At 34.6% G+C, this 21083-nt stretch overlaps 1 protein-coding gene across 1 annotated transcript in view; it reads left to right on the top strand.

Annotated features, from left to right (window-relative positions):
* The window catches only part of LOC117073527 (zinc finger protein 91-like), a 51120-nt gene extending 37979 nt beyond the window's left edge, over positions 1-13141 (top strand). Inside the window, 2 exon segments of the mRNA XM_033194551.1 lie at positions 7405-9087; positions 9090-13141. Coding sequence (XP_033050442.1) covers positions 7405-9087; positions 9090-10243 — 2837 coding nt within the window. The 3' untranslated portion in view covers positions 10244-13141.
* The last annotated feature ends 7942 nt before the right edge of the window (positions 13142-21083 follow it).

Genomic DNA, 21083 nt, shown 5'->3' with positions numbered 1-21083 from the left:
CTTTATAAATTATCCGCTCTCAGGTATTCTTCTATATGTAAAAAATTAATAAGTCTATAATGTTTTCTAAGTTTGCTGTTTTCTTATTGATCTTTTATCTGAACTATTTATTATTGAAAATGGGGTCTTGATGTCTACAATTATTATGTTGCTATGTATTTCTTGCTTCACTTTTGTAAATATTTTCTTTATATATTTTGAAGCCCTACTGTTATATATACATATACATATAGATAAATATAATAGTTACATGTTCCTGGTGGAATAGCTCATTATACTATTATATAATATCAATCTTTGTCTCATGCTAGTCTTCACTTAAAGCATATTATGTCTAATATAATTATGACTACCTCACCCAATTGTGGTTACTATTTGTATAGAATAAAGATATTTTCCCCATTCTGATATTTTCAACCTATTTGACTCAATGCTAATACGAGTTTCGTTTTTATTTCTTTTTGAGATGCAGTCTTGCTCTGTCACCCAGGCTGGCTCACTGCAACCTCTGCCTTCCAGGTTTGGGTGATCTCCTGCCTCAGTCTCCTGAGTAGCTGGTATTACAGGGGTGTGCCACCATGCTTGGCTAATTTTTGTATTTTTTTTTTTTTTTTTCTAGTAGAGACAGGGTTTTACCATGTTAGCCAGGCTAGTCTTTGCCTCCCAAAGTGCTGGGATTACAAGTGTTAGCGACTATGCCAGGCCTAAAATTAGTCTCTTATAGGCAGCATATTGTATGCTTTTTTCTTAAGGCATTCAGGCATTTTCTTTTTTTCTTTTTTTTTTTTTTAATGTATTTACTTATTCACTTATATTTAAGATGGGGTTTCACTCTGTCAATCAGGCTGGCTCGTAATGTTGTAATCACAACTCACTGCAGCCTCAACCTCCCAAACTCAGATAATCCTCTTATTTCAGCCTCTCAAGTAGCTCTACTACAAGTGACTACCATCACACTCAGCTAGTTTTTTTGTATTTTTTGTAGAGACAGGGTTTTGTTATGTTGCCTGTGTTGGTCTTGCAATCCTAGAATCAAGTGTTCAGCCCACCTTGGACTCCTAAAATACTGGGATTACATTTCTTTTTATTAAGTTGTTTAGTTAATTTATATTTAAAATGATTGTTTAAATAAATGAAGTTATTTATTTAAATAAATTGTTTAAATAAATGAAGAATACATAAAATCAGTTTTATTGTTATTGTTTTATGTGTTTCCTTTAGATATGTTTTTTCTTGTTTTCTTCAATTTAAATTTTAATTGTGTAGTGACATGCTTTATTTTTAAAATTTTTTTCATACATTCTATAAATATTATTTTCATAATGGTCATGAAAAATGGAGATTACATAAAACGTCTTAGAACAATTTTTTTTTTTTTGAGATGGAATCTCGCTCTGTCATACAGGCTGGAGTGCAGTGGCGTGATCTTGGTTCACTGCAACCTCTGCTTCCCAGGTTCAAGTGATTCTCCTGCCTCAGCCTCCCAAGTAGCTGGGATTACAGGCTCGCTGTAATTTTTGTACTTTTAGTAGAGACGGGGTTTCACCATCTTGGCCAGGTTAGTCTTGAACTCCTGACCTCATGATCTACCTACCTTAGCCTCCCGAAGTGCTGGCTCCCGAAGTGAGCCACTGCACCCGGCCAATATTTTTAATCTCATAATGACTTCAATTAAATACAAAAACTATACCTCTGTATTTTTCAGTTGTTATTACAAATTATTTTATATTGCGTATTTATTAACAGATTAATATTTCATTTTTCATATGCTTTTTTTTTTGTTGAGACAAAGTTTCGCTCTTGTTCAGGCTGAAGTGCAATGGCGTGATCTCAGCTCACCACAACCTCCCGGGTTGAACCTCCCGGGTTCAAGCAATTCTTCTGCCTCAGCCTCCTGAGTAGCTGGGATTACAGGCATGTGCCACCACATCCAACTAATTTTGTATTTTTAGTAGAAACAGGGTTTCTCCATGTTGGTCAGGCTGGTCTCGAACTCTCCTGACCTCAGGTTATTCACCTGCCTCAGCCTCCCAAAGTGCTGGGATTATAGGTGTGAGCCACCGCACCCAGCCGACCTCTTATTTCGGAAAGTCTTTATTTGTATTTTTTCTTTGAAGTAAAATAATTTTGAATCAAGTCTTACTGGTTAAAATTGTTTATTACATCAAAATTTGGGAAGTTCTCCGCCTTTTATGTCTTCAGGTAACCTTTCTATTACTTTTTTTCCTATATTCTTCTTCCACTATTTCTTTCTTGAATATATTGACATACTTGATGGCGTTCGATAAGTTTTACATTCCATGTTGTAATTTTGTTTTGCAATTTAATATTTTTGTGTTATATATTTTAGGATATGCCACCTCACACCAGTTAATTGTATTTTGATGTTTTAGTTTATATTTTAATTGTGTATGACAATATTTAACTCTGCAGTTTAAGACAGTGTGGAGCAAAATCAACTATAAATTAGCCATATTCATTGTCTACTGCCAATATAATTATGTCTTTGTAAATATTGTCCCTGTTTTTTTTAATGACTTGTATTTTTCTGATACAGGTTTGTTATGAATGGTTGTTTAACTTTGTCTAGGTGAGCAGTCATAAAAATTCTCCTAATTTCAACATTTAGTTATATTTGAATCCATATTTTTGTGTGGGAGGAAACATTTGGATTGAAAGATAATTTGAAAACTGTCATAACTCTATCTTTTTTAGGTATGATTATTTATTTTTACTTGTCAAAAACACATAACAAAATTTATAATCAAGTATTTTTAAATATTCAATTTAGTCATCTTAGTTATATTGACAGTGCTATGCAACATATCCCTAGAATGTTTTTATCTTGCACAACTAAATCTCAATACATATTAAACAACTACCAGTTTTTCCCATTTTTGTCACACTTTACAAACACCACTCTGTTTTCTGATTCTAAGAGTGTAACTGTTTTATATATATCATACAATCTCCATCTTTCTGTGGCTGGCCCATTTCATTTTACATAATGTCTTCTAGCTTTGTCTCTATAGTTGTTAGAATATTTCCTGCTTTTTCAATCCTGGGTATTTCAAATTATATCTACTGAGTGGTTTGGTGACAGAAATTTGCATTGTTTTTACTTATGTGCTTTCAGTGACAATCCTACAATAATTATTGGTATGCAAATAGCTCTTCATATGATCATATATGTGTAAGTTTATATATGTACTGCATTCTACTTTATTGGTCAACCTTTTTTTACCTTTATGCTCCTACCAAATTAATTCTGTAGCTTTGTAATGTGTTTTGAATTCAAGAACTGTAATGCCTTTAACATTGCTTTTTTTTTTCTTTTTTTGGGGGGGGAAGATTCTTGGGTACTATATTGTCTCTTGAGATTTTATATACTTTAAATGCAATGAGAAATTTTAAAAAACATTACATTAAATTAGTAGATTACTTTGAGCAGTATGGATATCTTCACAATATTAATTATTTCAACCCTTGAACAAGAGCATACTCAAAAGTGTGGGGTTTAATGTCTATGTCTTTGTAAAAGTTTTCAGTATTTTTTTTTTTTTTTTTTTGAGACAGAGTCTCACTCTGTCACCCAGGCTGGAGTGCAGTGGTGCAATCTTGGCTCACTGCATCCTCCACCTCCCAGGTTCAAGTGATTCTCCTGCCTCAGCCTCCCGAGTAGCTGGGACTACAGGCGCCCGCCACCATGCCCAGCTATTTTTTTTGTATTTTTAGTAGAGGCGGGGTTTCACCATGTTAGCCAGGATGGTCTCAATCTTCTGACCTCGTGATTCTCCCGCCTTGGCCTCCCTTATAGTTGTGAGCTACTGCACCCAGCCAGTTTTTCAGTTTTTTTCTATTATTGTTTTATATTCTCATTTCATTTTTGTCATAGAAAGTAATCCATAAAAATTCAGTTTTATAAAATTTGTTAAGACTTCTTATTTGGCCTACCAGGTGGTCTGTCAAGGAGAATGTTGTATAAGCTATTGAAAAGTGTGTACATCCTAATGTTCTTGAGAAGTGTTCTCTATATTTCTGTTAAATATATCTGTTTTTTACTGCCTTTGAGTCCTCTCTTCCCTTATATTCTGTCTTTATTTTTATTACAGAAAGTGGGGTATTGAAATATTCTACTATAATTATGTTGCTCTCTATGTGTTTCTTTTATTCTGTTAATATTTGCTTTATGTGTTTGAAACCATAATGTGAGATACACACACACACAACACACACTTGTATATACAAATTTGTCATAGGTTCCTGGTAAATGAATCTATTATTGTTTAATGTTTCTCTTTGGAGTTTTGACTTAAAGTACATTTTATAAAATATGACAGTTTTTGACTTAAGATGTAGCTTGTGTAATTTTTTGGACATCTTTTCTCATTTTGTTAATATTTGTGTAGAATATATACATCCATCATGCCACTTTCAGTCTTGTTTTATAATTAGGTCTCAGCTGACTCTTGTAGAAAGTCAAGTTGGATCTTGGTTTTCAAAAATTTTTAATTCCATTATTGAATGTATGTCTTTATTTATTTATTTGGGAAATGGAGTTTTGCTCTTGTTGCCCAGGCTAAAGTGCTGTGGTATGATCTTGGCTCACTGCAACTTCTGCCTCTGAGGTTCAAGCAATTCTCCTGTCTTAGCCTTCTGAGTAGCTGGGATTACAGGCACCTGCCACCATGCCCAGCTAATTTTTGTATTTTCAATTGAATGGGGTTTTACCATGTTGGCTAGGCTGGTCTTGAACTCCTGACTTCAGTTGATCCACCTGCCTCAGCCTCCCAAAGTGCTGGGATTAAAGGTATGAGCCACCATGCCTGGCCAAAAGTTTGTCTCTTGATTTAATATATAGATATTTAAATAAAGTTAATTATATGTATATTTAAATAATCTTCTGAAACAGAAACACTTGCTAACGTTATTGTTTAATTTGATTCTTGTATCTTTGTCCCTTATTTTCTCTCTTTTTTCTTCCTTTGTGTCTTTTGATTTTTGTATTTATATGCTTTTATTTCTTTCTTACTTGGTTTTGTGTATCTACACAGGTATATTCTTTGTGGTTCCTTGGGGATTACAGAAAACCTCTACAAGATAAAACAGTATATTATAATCTAGTAAAAAATCAACTTTATTTGCATATGAAAATTCTTATTCATTACATCTGCCCTCAACTTCGTCATTGATGTTAATTATATCTTTATATGTTGTATATTCATTAGCAGGTGTTTATAATAATTTCTGTGCTTTTTATCTTTCACATTTTAGAGAATAATTAAAAATGCTTTATGCATCATTATGATAATGCTGTGAAATTCTGTTTTTGTGTATGTACATATCTTTCCCAGAAAGTTATTTATTCATTTTTTTTAGATGGAGTCTTACTCTGTCACCAGGCTAGAGTGCAGTGGTGTGATCTTGGCCCACTGCAACCTCTGTTTCCTGGGTTCAAGTGATTCTTCTGCTTCAGCCTCCTGAGTAGCTGGGATTACAGGCATGCACCATCACACCCAGCTAATTTTTGTATTTTTAGTAGAGACAGGATTTCACCATGTTTGCCAGGATGGTCTCGATCTCTTGGCCTTGTGATCTGCCCTCCTCCGCCTCCCAAAGTGCTGGGATTACAGGCATGAGCCACCGTACCTGGCCAAAAGTCATGTATTTTCATGATTATATGCCATTTTCTTGTATCATGTTATTTTCAGTGGAAGGAACTCCTTTCAGCATCTTCGATATGTAGGGCATAGGCAGCACCAAAATACATTTTCAGAATGTTGTTATTTATTTATTTATTTTGAGATGGAGTTTCACTCTTGTTGCCCATGCTAGAGTGTAGTGGTGTGACCTAGGCTTACTGCAACCTCCACCTCCTGGGTTCAAGCGATTCTTCTGTCTCTTACTTCCCAAGTAACTGGGATTACAAGAGTGCACCACCATGTCTCACTAATTATTTTTTGTATTTTTAGTACAGATGGGGTTTCACCATGTTGATCAGGCTGATCTCGAACTCCTGACCACAAGTGATCCACTCACCTTGGTCTCCCAATGTGCTGGGATTACAGACATGAGTCATCACACCCAGCCGAATTTTGTTATTTTGGAAGGTGTTTTTCTTTTATTTGGCAGGACAGTTGTTGGTATTCTCACTTGACAGCTATTGTTTTCAGCACTTTGACTGTATCACACTTCCCTTCTGGCCTGGTTCACTGGCTATCTTATAAGACTATTATTATAAATGAAATATCACTTTCATCTTGCAGTTCCCAAGATTCTCTTGTCTGTGACTTTTGAAATTTTGCTTATATATGTTTTATATATGTCTTTGTGTGTATTCTAGTTTGTTTGTTGTCTTTATTTTTACATTAATTTTTCTTTGATATTTTTGGGTTTTTTGTATTTTTACCTCCACAACTTCTGTTTTTTGCTATTTTTAATTTTTTTTTTTGGTATTCTCATTTTTCTGATTTTCAATAGTTTGTATTCCTGTTCACTCATGGAATATTATTCAATTTATTTTAAATTTTAAAAGTTAATCTGTATATTTTTAGTTTTTAATGGTTGCTTTCTGAAAATTGTACAATTTTTGCGGGGCTGTATTGCCCTAATATTTTTTATACATTGTAATCTTTAATTGAAATTTGTAAATTAAAAACAAGTTGTCTGTCACAATCTTTATAATGTAGCTTTGTCCTGGTATAGTCGGAAACCATTTGTCTCGAGTAGTGATTCTGATAGTCTTTCAGACATGTTCTTAGGATGTGTCTTGTCTGAAATTTTCTAGCTTTTTTTTTTCCAGTTAAAAGTTTGTTCATGTTTCTTCTTGATAGTCAGTAATCACTTGCTACAACTGTTACCTGTCTGTAGTACTGCAGTCTCTTCACTGCTGTAACATTTGCCTTTGATCTCAGCAGACTCAAAATGTCATTCCAAAGTATACTACCATTTCTTTCAGCCCTCTATGTCACGGGAGACAGAAACCAATGTCTGCGAAGGCATGTAGAAGCCAGAAATGAAGATGTATATGTTTGTTATTATTTTTCTTTTCTTTAAAAAAGAAAAACTAGGAGTAGGCAATTTACTTCTAAAGGCACTGTGTTATATTGGGGAACAGAAAGAACTTTGTTGGTAAATAAAACAGACTTGTCTCTTCTCTGTGGCTCTTTGCATTGTGCTCACCTGGGGCACTGCACACACCAAACTCATTTATACATTTTCCACAAATGTATTTTGGTCATTATGTTTTTGTTACATTTATGTGTCTATGAAGAAATTAGAGCCTGTGGTATTTTGCTATGCAATCTTGCTTATGTAGTTTGTACAATTTTATAGATTAGATTTGTAAAGTACATTTATATGAATCTAGCAAGTGGAGTAATTTCTTATTTTGATTTCTTTCAGTAATGTCTTTTCATTTTGCCCAAGACCTTTGGCCAGAGCAGAACATAAAAGATTCTTTCCAAAAAGTGACACTGAGAAGATATGGAAGATGTGAATATGAGAATTTACAGTTAAGAAAAGGCTTTAAACATGTGGATGAGTGTACGGGGCACAAAGGAGGTCGTAATACAGTTAAACAATATTTGACAGCTACACCAAGCAAAATATTCCAATGTAATAAATATGTGAAAGTCTTTGATAAATTTTCAAATTCAAATAGATATAAGAGAAGACATACAGGAAACAAACACTTCAAATGTAAAGAATGTGGCAAATTATTTTACATTCTTTCACAACTAACTCAGCATAGAAGAATTCATACTAGAGTGAATTCCTATAAATGTGAAGAATGTGGCAAAGCTTTTAACCAACACTCAAACCTAATTAACCATAGGAAAATTTATACTGGAGAGAAACCACACAAATGTGAAGAATGTGGAAAAGCTTTTAATCGATCCTCAACCCTTACTAGACATAAGAAAATTCATACTGGAGAGAAACCCTACAAATGTGAAGAATGTGGCAGAGCTTTTAGCCAGTCTTCAAACCTTACTGAACATAAGAAAATTCATACTGGAGAGAAACCCTACAAATGTGAAGAATGTGGCAAAGCTTTTAACCGATTCTCAACCCTTACTAAACATAAGAGAACTCATACTGGAGAAAACCCCTACAAATGTGGAGAATGTGGCAAAGTCTTTAACCAGTCCTCACAACTTACTAGGCATAAGATAATTCATACTGAAGAGAAATCCAACAAATATGAAGAATGTGACAAGGCCTTTAAACAGGCCTCACACCTTAGTATACATAAAATAATTAATACTGGAGAAAAACCTTACAAATATGAAGAATGTGACAAAGTCTTTAGCCAGTCCTCACACCTAACCACACAAAAGATACTTCACACTGGCGAGAACCTCTATAAATGTGAAGAATGTGGAAAAGCTTTTAACCTATTCTCAAATCTTACTAACCATAAGAGAATACATGCTAGGGAGAAACCCTTCAAATGTAAAGAATGTGGCAGAGGGTTTAACATATCCTCAAACCTTAATAAACAGGAGAAAATTCATACTGGAGAGAAACCCGACAAATGTGAAGAATGTGACAAAGCTTTTAACCAATCCTTAAAACTTACTGCACATAAGAAAATTCTAATGGAAGAGAAACCCTACCAATGTGAAGAATGTGGCAAAGTCTTTAACCAGTTCTCAACTCTTACTAGACATAAGATAATTCATACTGGAGAGAAACCCTACAAATGTAAAGAATGTGGCAAAGCTTTTAACCAATCTTCAAACCTTACTGAACATAAGAAAATTCATACTGCAGAGAAATCCTATAAGTGTGAAGAATGTGGCAAAGCGTTTAACCAACACTCAAACCTAATTAACCATAGGAAAATTTATACTGGAGAGAAACCACACAAATGTGAAGAATGTGGAAAAGCTTTTAATCGATCCTCAACCCTTACTAGACATAAGAAAATTCATACTGGAGAGAAACCCTACAAATGTGAAGAATGTGGCAGAGCTTTTAGCCAGTCTTCAAACCTTACTGAACATAAGAAAATTCATACTGCAGAGAAATCCTATAAGTGTGAAGAATGTGGCAAAGCTTTTAACCAACACTCAAACCTAATTACCATAGGAAAATTTATACTGGAGAGAAACCACACAAATGTGAAGAATGTGGAAAAGCTTTTAATCGATCCTCAACCCTTACTAGACATAAGAAAATTCATACTGGAGAGAAACCCTACAAATGTGAAGAATGTGGCAGAGCTTTTAGCCAGTCTTCAAACCTTACTGAACATAAGAAAATTCATACTGGAGAGAAACCCTACAAATGTGAAGAATGTGGCAAAGCTTTTAACCGATTCTCAACCCTTACTAAACATAAGAGAATTCATACTGGAGAAAAACCCTATAAATGTGAAGAATGTGGAAAAGCCTTTAATCAGTCCTATCAACTTACTAGACATAAGATAATTCATACTAAAGAGAAACTCAACAAATGTGAAGAATTTGGCAAGTCCTTTAAACAGTCCTCACACCTTACTATCCATAAAATTATTCATACTGGAGAGAAACCCTACAAATGTGAAGAACATGGCAAAGTTTTTAACCAGTCCTCACACCTTACTACACAAAAGATAATTCATACTGGAGAGAACCTCTACAAATTTGAAGAACATGGAAAAGCTTTAAACCTATTCTCAAACATTACTAACCATAAGATAATTTATACTGGAGAGAAACCCCACAAATGTGAAGAATGTGGAAAAGCTTATAACCGATTCTCAAACCTAACTATACATAAGAGAATTCATACGGGAGAGAAACCTTACCAATGTGCAGAATGTGGCAAAGCCTTTAACTGCTCCTCAACCCTTAATAGACATAAGATAATTCATACTGGAGAGAAACCTTACAAATGTAAAGAATGTGGCAAAGCTTTTAACCTATCCTCAACCCTTACTGCACATAAGAAAATTCATACTGGAGAGAAACCCTATAAATGTGAAGAATGTGGCAAAGCTTTTAACCAATCCTCAAACCTTACTACACATAAGAAAATTCATACTTCAGAGAAACCCTACAAATGTGAAGAATGTGGCAAATCCTTTAACCAGTTCTCATCTCTTAATATACATAAGATAATTCATACTGGAGAGAAATCCTACAAATGTGGAGATGATGGCAAAGCTTTCAACCTATCCTCAAATCTTACTACACATAAGAAAATTCATACTGGAGAGAAGCCCTACAAATGTGAAGAATGTGGCAAAACTTAATTGATCCTAAAAAATTACTACACATAAGAAAATTCATACTGGAGAGAATCTCCACAAATGTGAAGAATATGTTAAAGCCTTTAACAAGTCTTCAACCTTTTCTACACACAGAAGATATTTTATACTGATTAGAAACCCTACAAATGTAAAGAATGTGGAAAAGCTTTTAACCTTCAAACCTTACTGAACGTGAGAAAATTTGTACTGGGGAGAATGCTACAAATGTGTAAAATGTGGCAAAGCGTTTAACTGGTCCTCAACTTTTACTAAACATAAGATAATTCATACTGGAGAGAAGCCATACAAATGAGAAGAATGTGACAATGCCTTTAATCAGTCCTCACACCTTTCTACACTTAAGACAATTTATACTGGAGAGGCATTCTATAATTGGGAAGAATGTGGTGAAGCTTTTAACCAATCCTCATACCTTACCATACAGAAATTCCTACTGGAGAGAGAGTCTACAATTGTGAAGAATGTTGCAAAGCTTTTAACCTTCCGTAACCCTTACTGCAGATAAGAAAATTCATACTGGAAAGAAACCCTACAAATGTGAAGTCTGTGGCAAAGCTTTTAACTGATTCTCAACTCTTAACTACATGTAAGAGTATTTATACTGGAGAGAAATCCTACAAATGTAAAAAATGTGGCAATACCTTAACTGGTCCTCACACCTTGCTACACATAAGACAATTTATACTTTGAGAGAAACCCTGCAAATGTGAATAATGTGGCAACACTTTAAACCAATCCTCAAACCTCACTAAACATAATACTGAAAACTTTACAAACCTGAATGATGTGACAATAATTTTGACAACACCTCAAATTTCCTAACATAAATCATACTGGTGAAAAATGCTAGAAATGTGAAAAATGTCACAAAGCCTTTAAATGGTTGTCACACTTGATTGTAGATAAGATAATCCATACTGAAGAAAACTCCCAGCAGTGTGAAGAACGGGGTAACACTTTTAATAAATGCTCAACCCTTATTGCACAGGAAAGCATTTATGCTTCTGAAAGATTGTACAAATACAAGGAATGTGGAAAAGCCATTATTATCTGCTCACATTTTACTCAACATTAGAGAGTTAGTACTTAATAAAAACATTATAAATGCAATTTTTGTCAAGAGATCTTTCAGAAAATATAAGCCTTTAAAGTGAAGAAGAGGAGCCAGGTGTGCTGGCTCACATCTGTAATGCCAGCACTTTGGGAGGCCGTGGTGGGTGGATCACAAGAGGGCAGGAGTTTGAGACCAGCCTGGCCAGCATAGCAAAACCCCATCTCCATTAAAAATTTTACAAAAATTAGCTGCGTATGGTGGCAAGCCCCTGTAATCCCAGCCACTTGGGAGGCTGAAGCAGAATTGCTTCAGCAAACCTGGGAGGCAAAGGTTGCAGTGAGCTGAAGTCACACCACTACACTCCAGCCAAGGCAAGAAGAGCAAAAACTTCGTCTCAAAAACAAAACCAAAAAAAAAAAAAAAAAAAAGAGTATTCATTTTGAGGACAAACGTTACAAATACGAGAGGGTTTTAGTACCTTTACTTGTGTCACAGATATTGTTGTACCCATTTTGTACTAGAGGAAAATCCTGAAGCAGTTGCTCAAACTTTATTCACCAGAAAATTTATATTGGAGAAAAACACTGTAAATGTAATGCATTTGGAAAAACGTTTTTAAAAATACTACAGCTTAGAAAATACCAGAGGCCTCATACTAAAATATATTTTTGCAAGTGCAGTAAATATAAAAATAATCCAAAATTAAGTCTATGTAAATATCAGAGAATTCATAGTAGAAATATCTAAGGTATTGACACTTCAGACATTGCACTAAATCAGAATGCTGAGTATAGAAAATAATTTAAAGCTAAAGTTGGTAGATAAATTGTATATAACTTTAAAAGAAGTAGATTTTTTTGTAGATTTATTACTACATTCAAATTATATTTTTTCTTGAAAAATTAGTTTTTGAAAAGCAAATGATGTAATTCAACTCTCAGATTACTTCATGCTCTTCATTCCTATTCACACATGAAAGCATGTGATTAATTTTTCATGCATCAAAGATATGAGAAATCATTTCTGTTAGGTGGATATTATTTATGACACTTTCTATGAAAGAATAAGGATATTAAAATGTAAGATGCATGATGAAAACCTGAGTGAAGAGGCTTTTTGTGTTTAACGTATAATATTGAGTGATCCATGAAGTAGGTGTTCAGAGCAATATTCTTCTGCATTATGGTAAAAAAATTTTAATCTTAAAGTTAATTAGTAGTACATCATTTTACTAACCACTTATGTGATAAAATTGTGTGTTAAAAATTTTTGGATTATGTGTGAACTTAATTTTTGAATTAAACTTTTTTTTTAACATGTTAAAACTATTGTGCATTCAATGAAGTGTCTTCATGCCACTGACTTTACCTGTCCCGCATTACTCAAGGGTTTAAGTAAAAGAGGGTAACAATATACTACTTGATAACATAATGGGTTAACATCTCTAGTAATTATTTTTGCTAATGGCTTTAAACTACTAATAAAGAATATTGTTCCCATAGTTTAGATTTTTATTGTTTTAAAAATTTAAACTTATTTCTCTTATTTTTTGTGGATACATACTGTATGTATATCTTTATGCCATGTATGCCCTATTTTGATACAGGCATATAATTTTATGTATTAATCACTTCAGGGCAAAAGACGTATCCATTAACTCCAGCATTTCTCCTTTGTATTACAAACCAATTCCACACTTTCAGATACTTTAGAATGTACAGTTGTTACTGACTACAGTCATTTTTATGGTTGTAATAAAAATTACATACAAGTATAAATAAATCATGAGGAAATTCTGAGTTCTTAATAAACATTTAAAAATGTTATATTTCTTTGAACATATGACCTCTCTGCCTGCAAACATACAGAATTTTAGTTTTGATTTACGTACACTTAACTGTACACACATATTACTCTAAAACCTTCAGTATAAGAAAATTATGGAGCAAATTAGTGTGTTTGTGTATTAGCTTGTACCTATTTTCAGAAGAAAAGAGCAATATTGGAAAAAAACTAATAATTTTTTTTTTTTTTTTGAGCTGGAGTCTTGCTCTGTTGCCCAGGCTGGAGTGCAGTGGCATGATCTCAGCTCACTGCAAGCTCCACTTCCCAGGTTCAGGCCATTCTCCTGCCTCAGCCTCCCTAGTAGCTGGGACTACAGGCGCCTGGCACCATGCCCAGCTAATTTTTTTGTATTTTTAGTAGAGATGGGGTTTCACCGCGTTAGCCAGGATGGTCTCAATCTCCTGACCTCGTGAGCCGCATGCCTCAGCCACCCAAAGTGCTGGGATTACAGGTGTGAGCCACCACGCCCGGCCAAAACTAATAATTTTTAAAAGGTGACTAATTTACTAGACAACTGAAAACCTCAAAAATGCTGGAAGCAAATCTGTATCTTCTGCTTTGCATTGAATTCATTTCTGTAAAATCTGGCTTATGATTTAGAATCTCCCCATGCAAAGTTTTTGTTTATACTTGCCTGATACTCATGCTACACCTATAATTTTCTTGTTACTTATGCTTTTCTCTTTTATAATTTATCAGATATTCATCATGTGAGCTGGTCATGGATTATAAGAATAATTTTTTATAGTTTAATAGTGTGCACAAAATAACTTCTAGATGTGTTTCCAAAATTTGTGTATTACATTTTATTTAGTTAGAACATTCTATTTCTTCTTTCCGCTGGAGAATTCTATATAAGCCTACTTTAGTTAGTGTTCTTTTGTCTTGTTATAATTGACATAAGTAAATTTATTGAGCCAGTTTGTTCAGGTAAGAACTTGAAAGACTTCATAAGTCATGAAAGTGCTTTTATATATAAATGCAGCAAACAAACATGACATTGCTTATTGTGTAACAGGTGCTTCATAATGAGCCATATGTATTTCTACTGGTGTTAGTTTGTAACTACAAGTCAGAGATGGAAAATATTAATAGTGAAGAAATAACATGGAGTTTTCATGTGGAGAGAACATTTTTTTTCAGGCTGCAAAGCTGAATTTTGCTGAATTTAAAGAGACTTTTTTTTTAAATTTCCTAATTATCTTCAGTTTTGTTTATCTTATTATGTCCCTTCCGTGTATTCAACACAGTCCTTCTTTTTCTGTGTTACTGCCACAGTTTTCTCACTGTTGTCTTCATGCCATGTCATTTCACATGGTACTTTGTAGGTTTTGATGAGAAAATTGGTATTTTTTAATGCACTGAAAAACTGGTTATAACTAGAGAGTTTGCTTATCAATATAATTTTCAGATTAGTTAAGATAAAAGGCATACCCTGTCCACAGGTGAGAGGATTAAATCAGCGTTGTTTTTCTCTGTTTTTAAAAGGAAAATCTTATTAAATTCTTACATGAAGTGTGGCACATACTGTTTACTAGAAAATATATCTTAGAAATTAAATTTTTGAGAGAGCTAATGGTAAGTGAAGAATTTTAAATTTTCTATGATACAGCACAGCATTTTTTTTTTTTTTTGCAGAATCTTATGTTTTAAAGTGTGAATATTCAAGGTTGCAAAATAACATGACCTTTGTTGATTCAATATTTGGAATACTACGTCTTTTCTATATTGATAGTACAATTCAGAAAATTTTCTCTTATTTTATATAATTATTTTAATGAGTGAAGTTTAGTCTACAGTTTTTATTGTTAGTCACCTAACTAGCCAACTTCTTTCTCTTTTCTACTTTCCATTTTCTATTGGAAAACTTTTGGACGTCATGGCAGCTTTTGCATTAAAACGTTTTATGTTATTTTGCATGCAAACTTGTTTACTGTGTTAACATAGTAGTTAGTCATGAGACTTATAAGAAACACTCTCAGTGTCTTTCATGCCATTACCGTCTACAATAAATACATGTGTATTTGTTCTGTAAAACATTATGTTTGGAAGTATATATACATTGTCAAATGCCTAATTTTAGGTCATTAAAGCTTTACCTCACAGAGTTAACATTTTTATGGTGAGAGCACATGACATTGTCAGCATTTTCCAAAAATACTAATATATTATTATAATCTATAGTCACCATGCTATAAAAAAAATCTCCTGAACTTCTTTCTATCCAACTATAGTTACGTATTCTTTGACTGACATCTTTCCACCCCCCCGCCCCTTTTTTCTAAATACCTTGGCCTCTGGTGGTCACCATTTTGCTCTCTACTTCAATGAGATTACATTTTGTTTATGTATTTATTTATGAGACAGAGTGTCACTCTGTCACCCAGGCTAGAGTGCAGTGGTGCGATCTCGGGTCACTGCAACCTCTGCCTCCCAGGTTCAAGTGATTCTCTTGCCTCAGCCTCCTGAGTAGTGGAGATTACAGGCGTTCACGACCACCCCTGGCTAATTTTTTGTATTCTTAGTAGAGACAGGGATTTGTCACGTTGCCCAGACTGGTCTCGAACTCCTGAGCTTAGGCAATCCAACCCAAAGTGCTAGGATTACAGGCATGAGCCACCGCACTCGGCCGAGATTACGTTTTTTAGAATCCATGTGTAAGTGAAATCATGAAATGATAATCTTTCTGTACTTGGCTCATTTCAACAAATATAATGTCCTCCAGTTTAATTTACGTGATTGAAAAGAATAGAATTTTCATTTTTAAAGATGAATAGGATTTATTCCATAGTATGTACCACATTGTCTTTACTCGTTAAGTGTTGAACTGTTGATTCCATATTTTGGAAATTGTGAAGAGTGTTGCAAGCCGTATAGAAGTGCAATTATTTCTTCATTCTGATTTCATTTGTTTTGGATATATAAACAATAGTGAAATTGGTGTTGTTTTGTTTGTTTGTTTGTTTGTTTTTTTAGAGTCTAGATCTGTTGCCAGGCTGGAGTGCAGTGGCGCGATCTTGGCTCATTGCAACCTCCACCTCCTGGGTTCAAATGATTCTCCTGCCTCAGCCTCCCAAGTAGCTGGGATTGCAGGCATGCACCACCATGCCCAACTAATTTTTGTGTTTTTAGTAGAGACAGGGTTTCACCATGATGGCCAGGATGGTCTTGATCTCCTGACCTCGTGATCCACCCCCCTCAGTCTCCCAAAGTGCTAAGATTATAGGCATGAGCCACTGTGCCCGACTGAAATTGCTGTATTATATGGTAGTTTAATTTTAAATTTTTTGAGAAATCTTATTTAGTTTTTTATAATGACTGTCCTCATTCACATTCAAACCAGTGTGCAAGCATATTCCGTTTTCTTCACAACTTATTATCTTTGTAATAAAGTAATTCTCACAGGACTGACTTGATACCTCATAGGGTTTTGGTTTCTTTTCTCTGATAATTGATACTGAGCATTTTTTATATATCTCTTGGCCATATGTCTGTCTTTTCTTGAAAAATTTTTAAGCCTTTTGCTCATTTTTAATGGTTATTTGTCTTTTATTGTATAGTCATTTGAGCTTTTTTTTATATATATATTAACCCCTTGTCACATGTGATTTGCATGCATTTTCTCCTGTTTTTTAGTTGTCTTATCCTGTTGGTCATATCAGATGCTGTGCAGCAGCTTTTTAATTTGAAGCGGTCTGACTCATCTATTTTTTCTTTGATTCCCTGAGATTTTGAGGTTAAGCTAAAAAAGTCACTGCCTAGACCAATGTTAGGGGGATTCACTCTGTATTTCTCATAGTAGTTTCAGAGTTTCAAGCCTTATATTTAAGTATCTAATTTATTTTGAGTTGATTTTTATATATGGTGTAGTATGGTATCATTTTATTTCTCTGCATGTGGATGTAAAATTTTCTTGACACCATTTGTTGAAGATACTATTTTTTCCCTAGGAAATGTTCACCTACATCTATAATTAGTTATCTGTAAATACATGAATATACTTCTGGTCTCACTTTTCTGCTCCATTGGCCTATGTGTCAATACACAAAACTACCCATGATTGGATCAGGAAAAAAGAGAAGTCTTGAACAGAGCAAAAATGTATTAAATGTATAATAAAATTGAATTTGTAATAAAAAAACCTACAAAATGTAACAAGCCCTGGATCAGATGAATTTGCAGCCTAATTTTACCACAAATACAAATATTATCTGGTACTAGTTCTACTGAATATATTCCAAAAATGAAAATGGGTTTCCTTCCTAACTTGTTATATGAAATCAGTATCATGTTGATACCAAAGTCTGTTTAAGACACAACAAAAAAATCTATGGTCCAATATTCCTGGTGAACATTGAAACAAAAATCCCTCCTGAAATACTAGCAAGCTGAGTTCATAAGCAAATCAAAAAGTTATTTTTCCACAATCATGTGAGTATTATTTTATGACTGCAAAGATGTTTCATCATAAGCAGTCAATAAGTGTGATTCACCATGTAAAGATAATTAAACTCATAAGATCAGATGATTATAACAATAGATGCAGAAAAAGCACTCAAGAAAATCCAATATTCGTTAAAAAAAAATCCTCAGCAAACTAGGCATTGAAGAAACATATCTCACAATAATAAGAGCCATCTATGACAAATTCTCAGCCAACATCATACTGAAGAGGTGAAAGCTGTATACATTATTCATAAGAATAAAAATGAGAATATCCACTCTAAACACTCCTATTCAACATAGTTTTGGAAGTCCTAGCCAGAGCAATCCAACAAGATAAAGAGATAAAACTCCAACATACCAGAATCTCTGGGACACATTTAAAGCAATGTGTAGAAGGAAATTTATAGCACTAAATGCCCACAAGAGAAAGCAGGAAAGATCTAAAATTGACACCCTAACATCACAATTAAAACAACTAGAGAAGCAAGAGCAAACACATTCAAAAGCTAGCAGAAGGCAAGAAATAACTAAGATCAGAGCAGAACTGAAAGAGATAGAGACACAAAAAACCCTCCAAAAAATCAATGAATCCAGGAGCTGGTTTTTTGAAAAGTTCAACAAAATTGATAGACTGCTAGCAAGACTAATAAAGAAGAAAAGAGAGAAGAATCAATTAGATGCAATAAAAAATGATAATGGGGATATCACCACAGACCCCACAGAAATACAAACTACCATCAGAGAATACTGTAAACACCTCTACACAAATAAATTAGAAAACCTAGAAGAAATGGATAATTTCCTGGACACTTACACTCTCCCAAGACTAAACCAGGAAGAGGTTGAATCCCTGAATAGATCAATAGCAGGCTCTGAAATTGAGGCAATAATTAATAGCCTACCAACCAAAAAAAGTCCAGGACCAGACGGATTCACAGCCGAATTCTACCAGATGTACAAGGAGGAGTTGGTACCATTCCTTCTGAAACTATTCCAATCAATAGAAAAAGAGGGAATCCTCCCTCGCTCATGTTACAAGGCCAACATCATCCTGATACCAAAGCCTGACAGAGATACAACCAAAAAAGAGAATTTTAGACCAATATCCCTGATGAACATCGATGCAAAAATCCTCAAAAAAATACTGGCAAACCAAATCCAACAGCACATCAAACAGCTTATCCGCCATGGTCAAGTGGGCTTCATCCCTGGGATGCAAGGCTGGTTCAACATACGCAAATCAATAAATGTAATCCAGCATATAAACAGAACCAAAGACAAAAACCACATGATTATCTCAATAGATGCAGAAAATGCCTTTGACAAAATTCAACAGCCCTTCATGTTAAAAACTCTCAATAAATTCGATATTGATGGAACTTATCTCAAAATAATAAGATCTATTTATGACAAACCCACAGCCAATATCGTACTGAATGGGCAAAAACTGGAAAAATTCCCTTTGAAAACTGGCACAAGACAGAGATGCCCTCTCTCACCACTCCTATTCAACATAGTGTTGGAAGTTCTGGCTAGGGCAATCAGGCAAGAGAAAGAAAAAATGGTATTCAGTTAGGAAAAGAAGAAGTCAAATTGTCCCTGTTTGCAGATGACATGATTGTATATTTAGAAAACCCCATTGTCTCAGCCCAAAATCTTAAGCTGATAAGCAACTTCAGCAAAGTCTCAGGATGCAAAATCAATGTGCAAAAATCACAAGCATTCTTATACACCAATAACAGACAGAGAGCCAAATCATGAATGAACTCCCATTCACAATAGCTTCAAAGAGAATAAAATACCTAGGAATCCAACTTACAAGGGATGTGAAGGACCTCTTCAAGGAGAACTACAAACCACTGCTCAGTGAAATCAAAGAGGACACAACCAAATGGAAGAACATACCATGCTCATGGATAGGAAGAATCAATATCGTGAAAATGGCCATACTGCCCAACGTAATTTATAGATTCAATGCCATCCCCATCAAGCTACCAATGAGTTTCTTCACAGAATTGGAAAAAACTGCTTTAAAGTTCATATGGAACCAAAAAAGAGCCCGCATTGCCAAGACAATCCTAAGCCAAAAGAACCAAGCTGGAGGCATCATGCTACCTGACTTCAAACTATACTACAAGGCTACAGTAACCAAAACAGCATGGTACTGGTACCAAAACAGAGATATAGACCAACGGAACAGAACAGAGCCCTCAGAAATAATACCACACATATTCAGCCACCTGATCTTTGACAAATCTGACAAAAACAAGAAATGGGGACGGATTCCCTATTTAATAAATGGTACGGGAAAATTGGCTAGCCATAAGTAGAAAGCTGAAACTGGATCCTTTCCTTACGCCTTACACGAAAATTAATTCAAGATGGATTAGAGACTTAAATGTTAGACCTAAAACCATAAAAACCCTAGAAGAAAACCTAGGTAATACCATTCAGGACATAGACATGGGCAAGGACTTCATGTCTAAAACACCAAAAGCAATGACAACAGAAGCCAAAATTGACAAATGAGATCTAATTAAACTAAAGAGCTTCTGCACAGCAAAAGAAACTACCATCAGAGTGAACAGGCAACCTACAGAATGGGAGAAAATTTTTGCAATCTACTCATCTGACAAAGGGCTAATATCCAGAACCTATAAAGAACTCAATCAAATTTTCAAGAAAAAAACAACCCCATCAAAAAGTGGGCAAAGGATATGAATAGACACTTCTCAAAAGAAGACATTCATACAGCCAACAGACACTTGAAAAAATGCTCATCACTTACCATCAGATAAATGCAAATCAAAACCACAATGAGATACCATCTCACACCAGTTAGAATGGCAATCATTAAAAAATCAGGAAACAACAGGTGCTGGAGAGGATGTGGAGAAATAGGAACACTTTTACACTGTTGGTGGGATTGTAAACTAGTTCAACCATTGTGGAAAACAGTGTGACGATTCCTCAAGGATCTAGAACTAGAAATACCAATTGACCCAGCCATCCCATTACTGGGGATATACCCAAAAGATTATAAGTCATGCTGCTATAAAGACAGATGCACACGTATGTTTATTGCGGCACTATTCACAATAGCAAAGACTTGGAATCAACCCAAATGTCCATCAGTGACAGACTGGATTAAGAAAAGGTGGCACATATACACCATGGAATACTATGCAGCCATAAAAAAGGATGAGTTCGTGTCCTTTGTAGGGGCATGGAAGCAGCTGGAAACCATCATTCTCAGCAAACTATCGCAAGAACAGAAAACCAAATACCACATGTTCTCACTCATAGGTAGTTATTGAACAATGAGATCACTTGGACACAGGAAGGGGAGCATCACACACCGGGTCCTATTGTGGGGAGGGGGCAGGGGAAAGGGATAGCATTAGGAGATATACCTAATGTAAATGATGAGTTAATGGGTGCAGCACACCAACATGGCACATTATATATATATATATA

This window comes from Trachypithecus francoisi, unplaced genomic scaffold, assembly GCF_009764315.1.
Source record: "Trachypithecus francoisi isolate TF-2019V2 unplaced genomic scaffold, Tfra_2.0 Lachesis_group4, whole genome shotgun sequence".
NCBI classification, from domain to species: domain Eukaryota; kingdom Metazoa; phylum Chordata; class Mammalia; order Primates; family Cercopithecidae; genus Trachypithecus; species Trachypithecus francoisi.
Note: the sequence above shows the minus strand (reverse complement) of the source record. Positions and strands in the feature narration are given on the sequence as shown.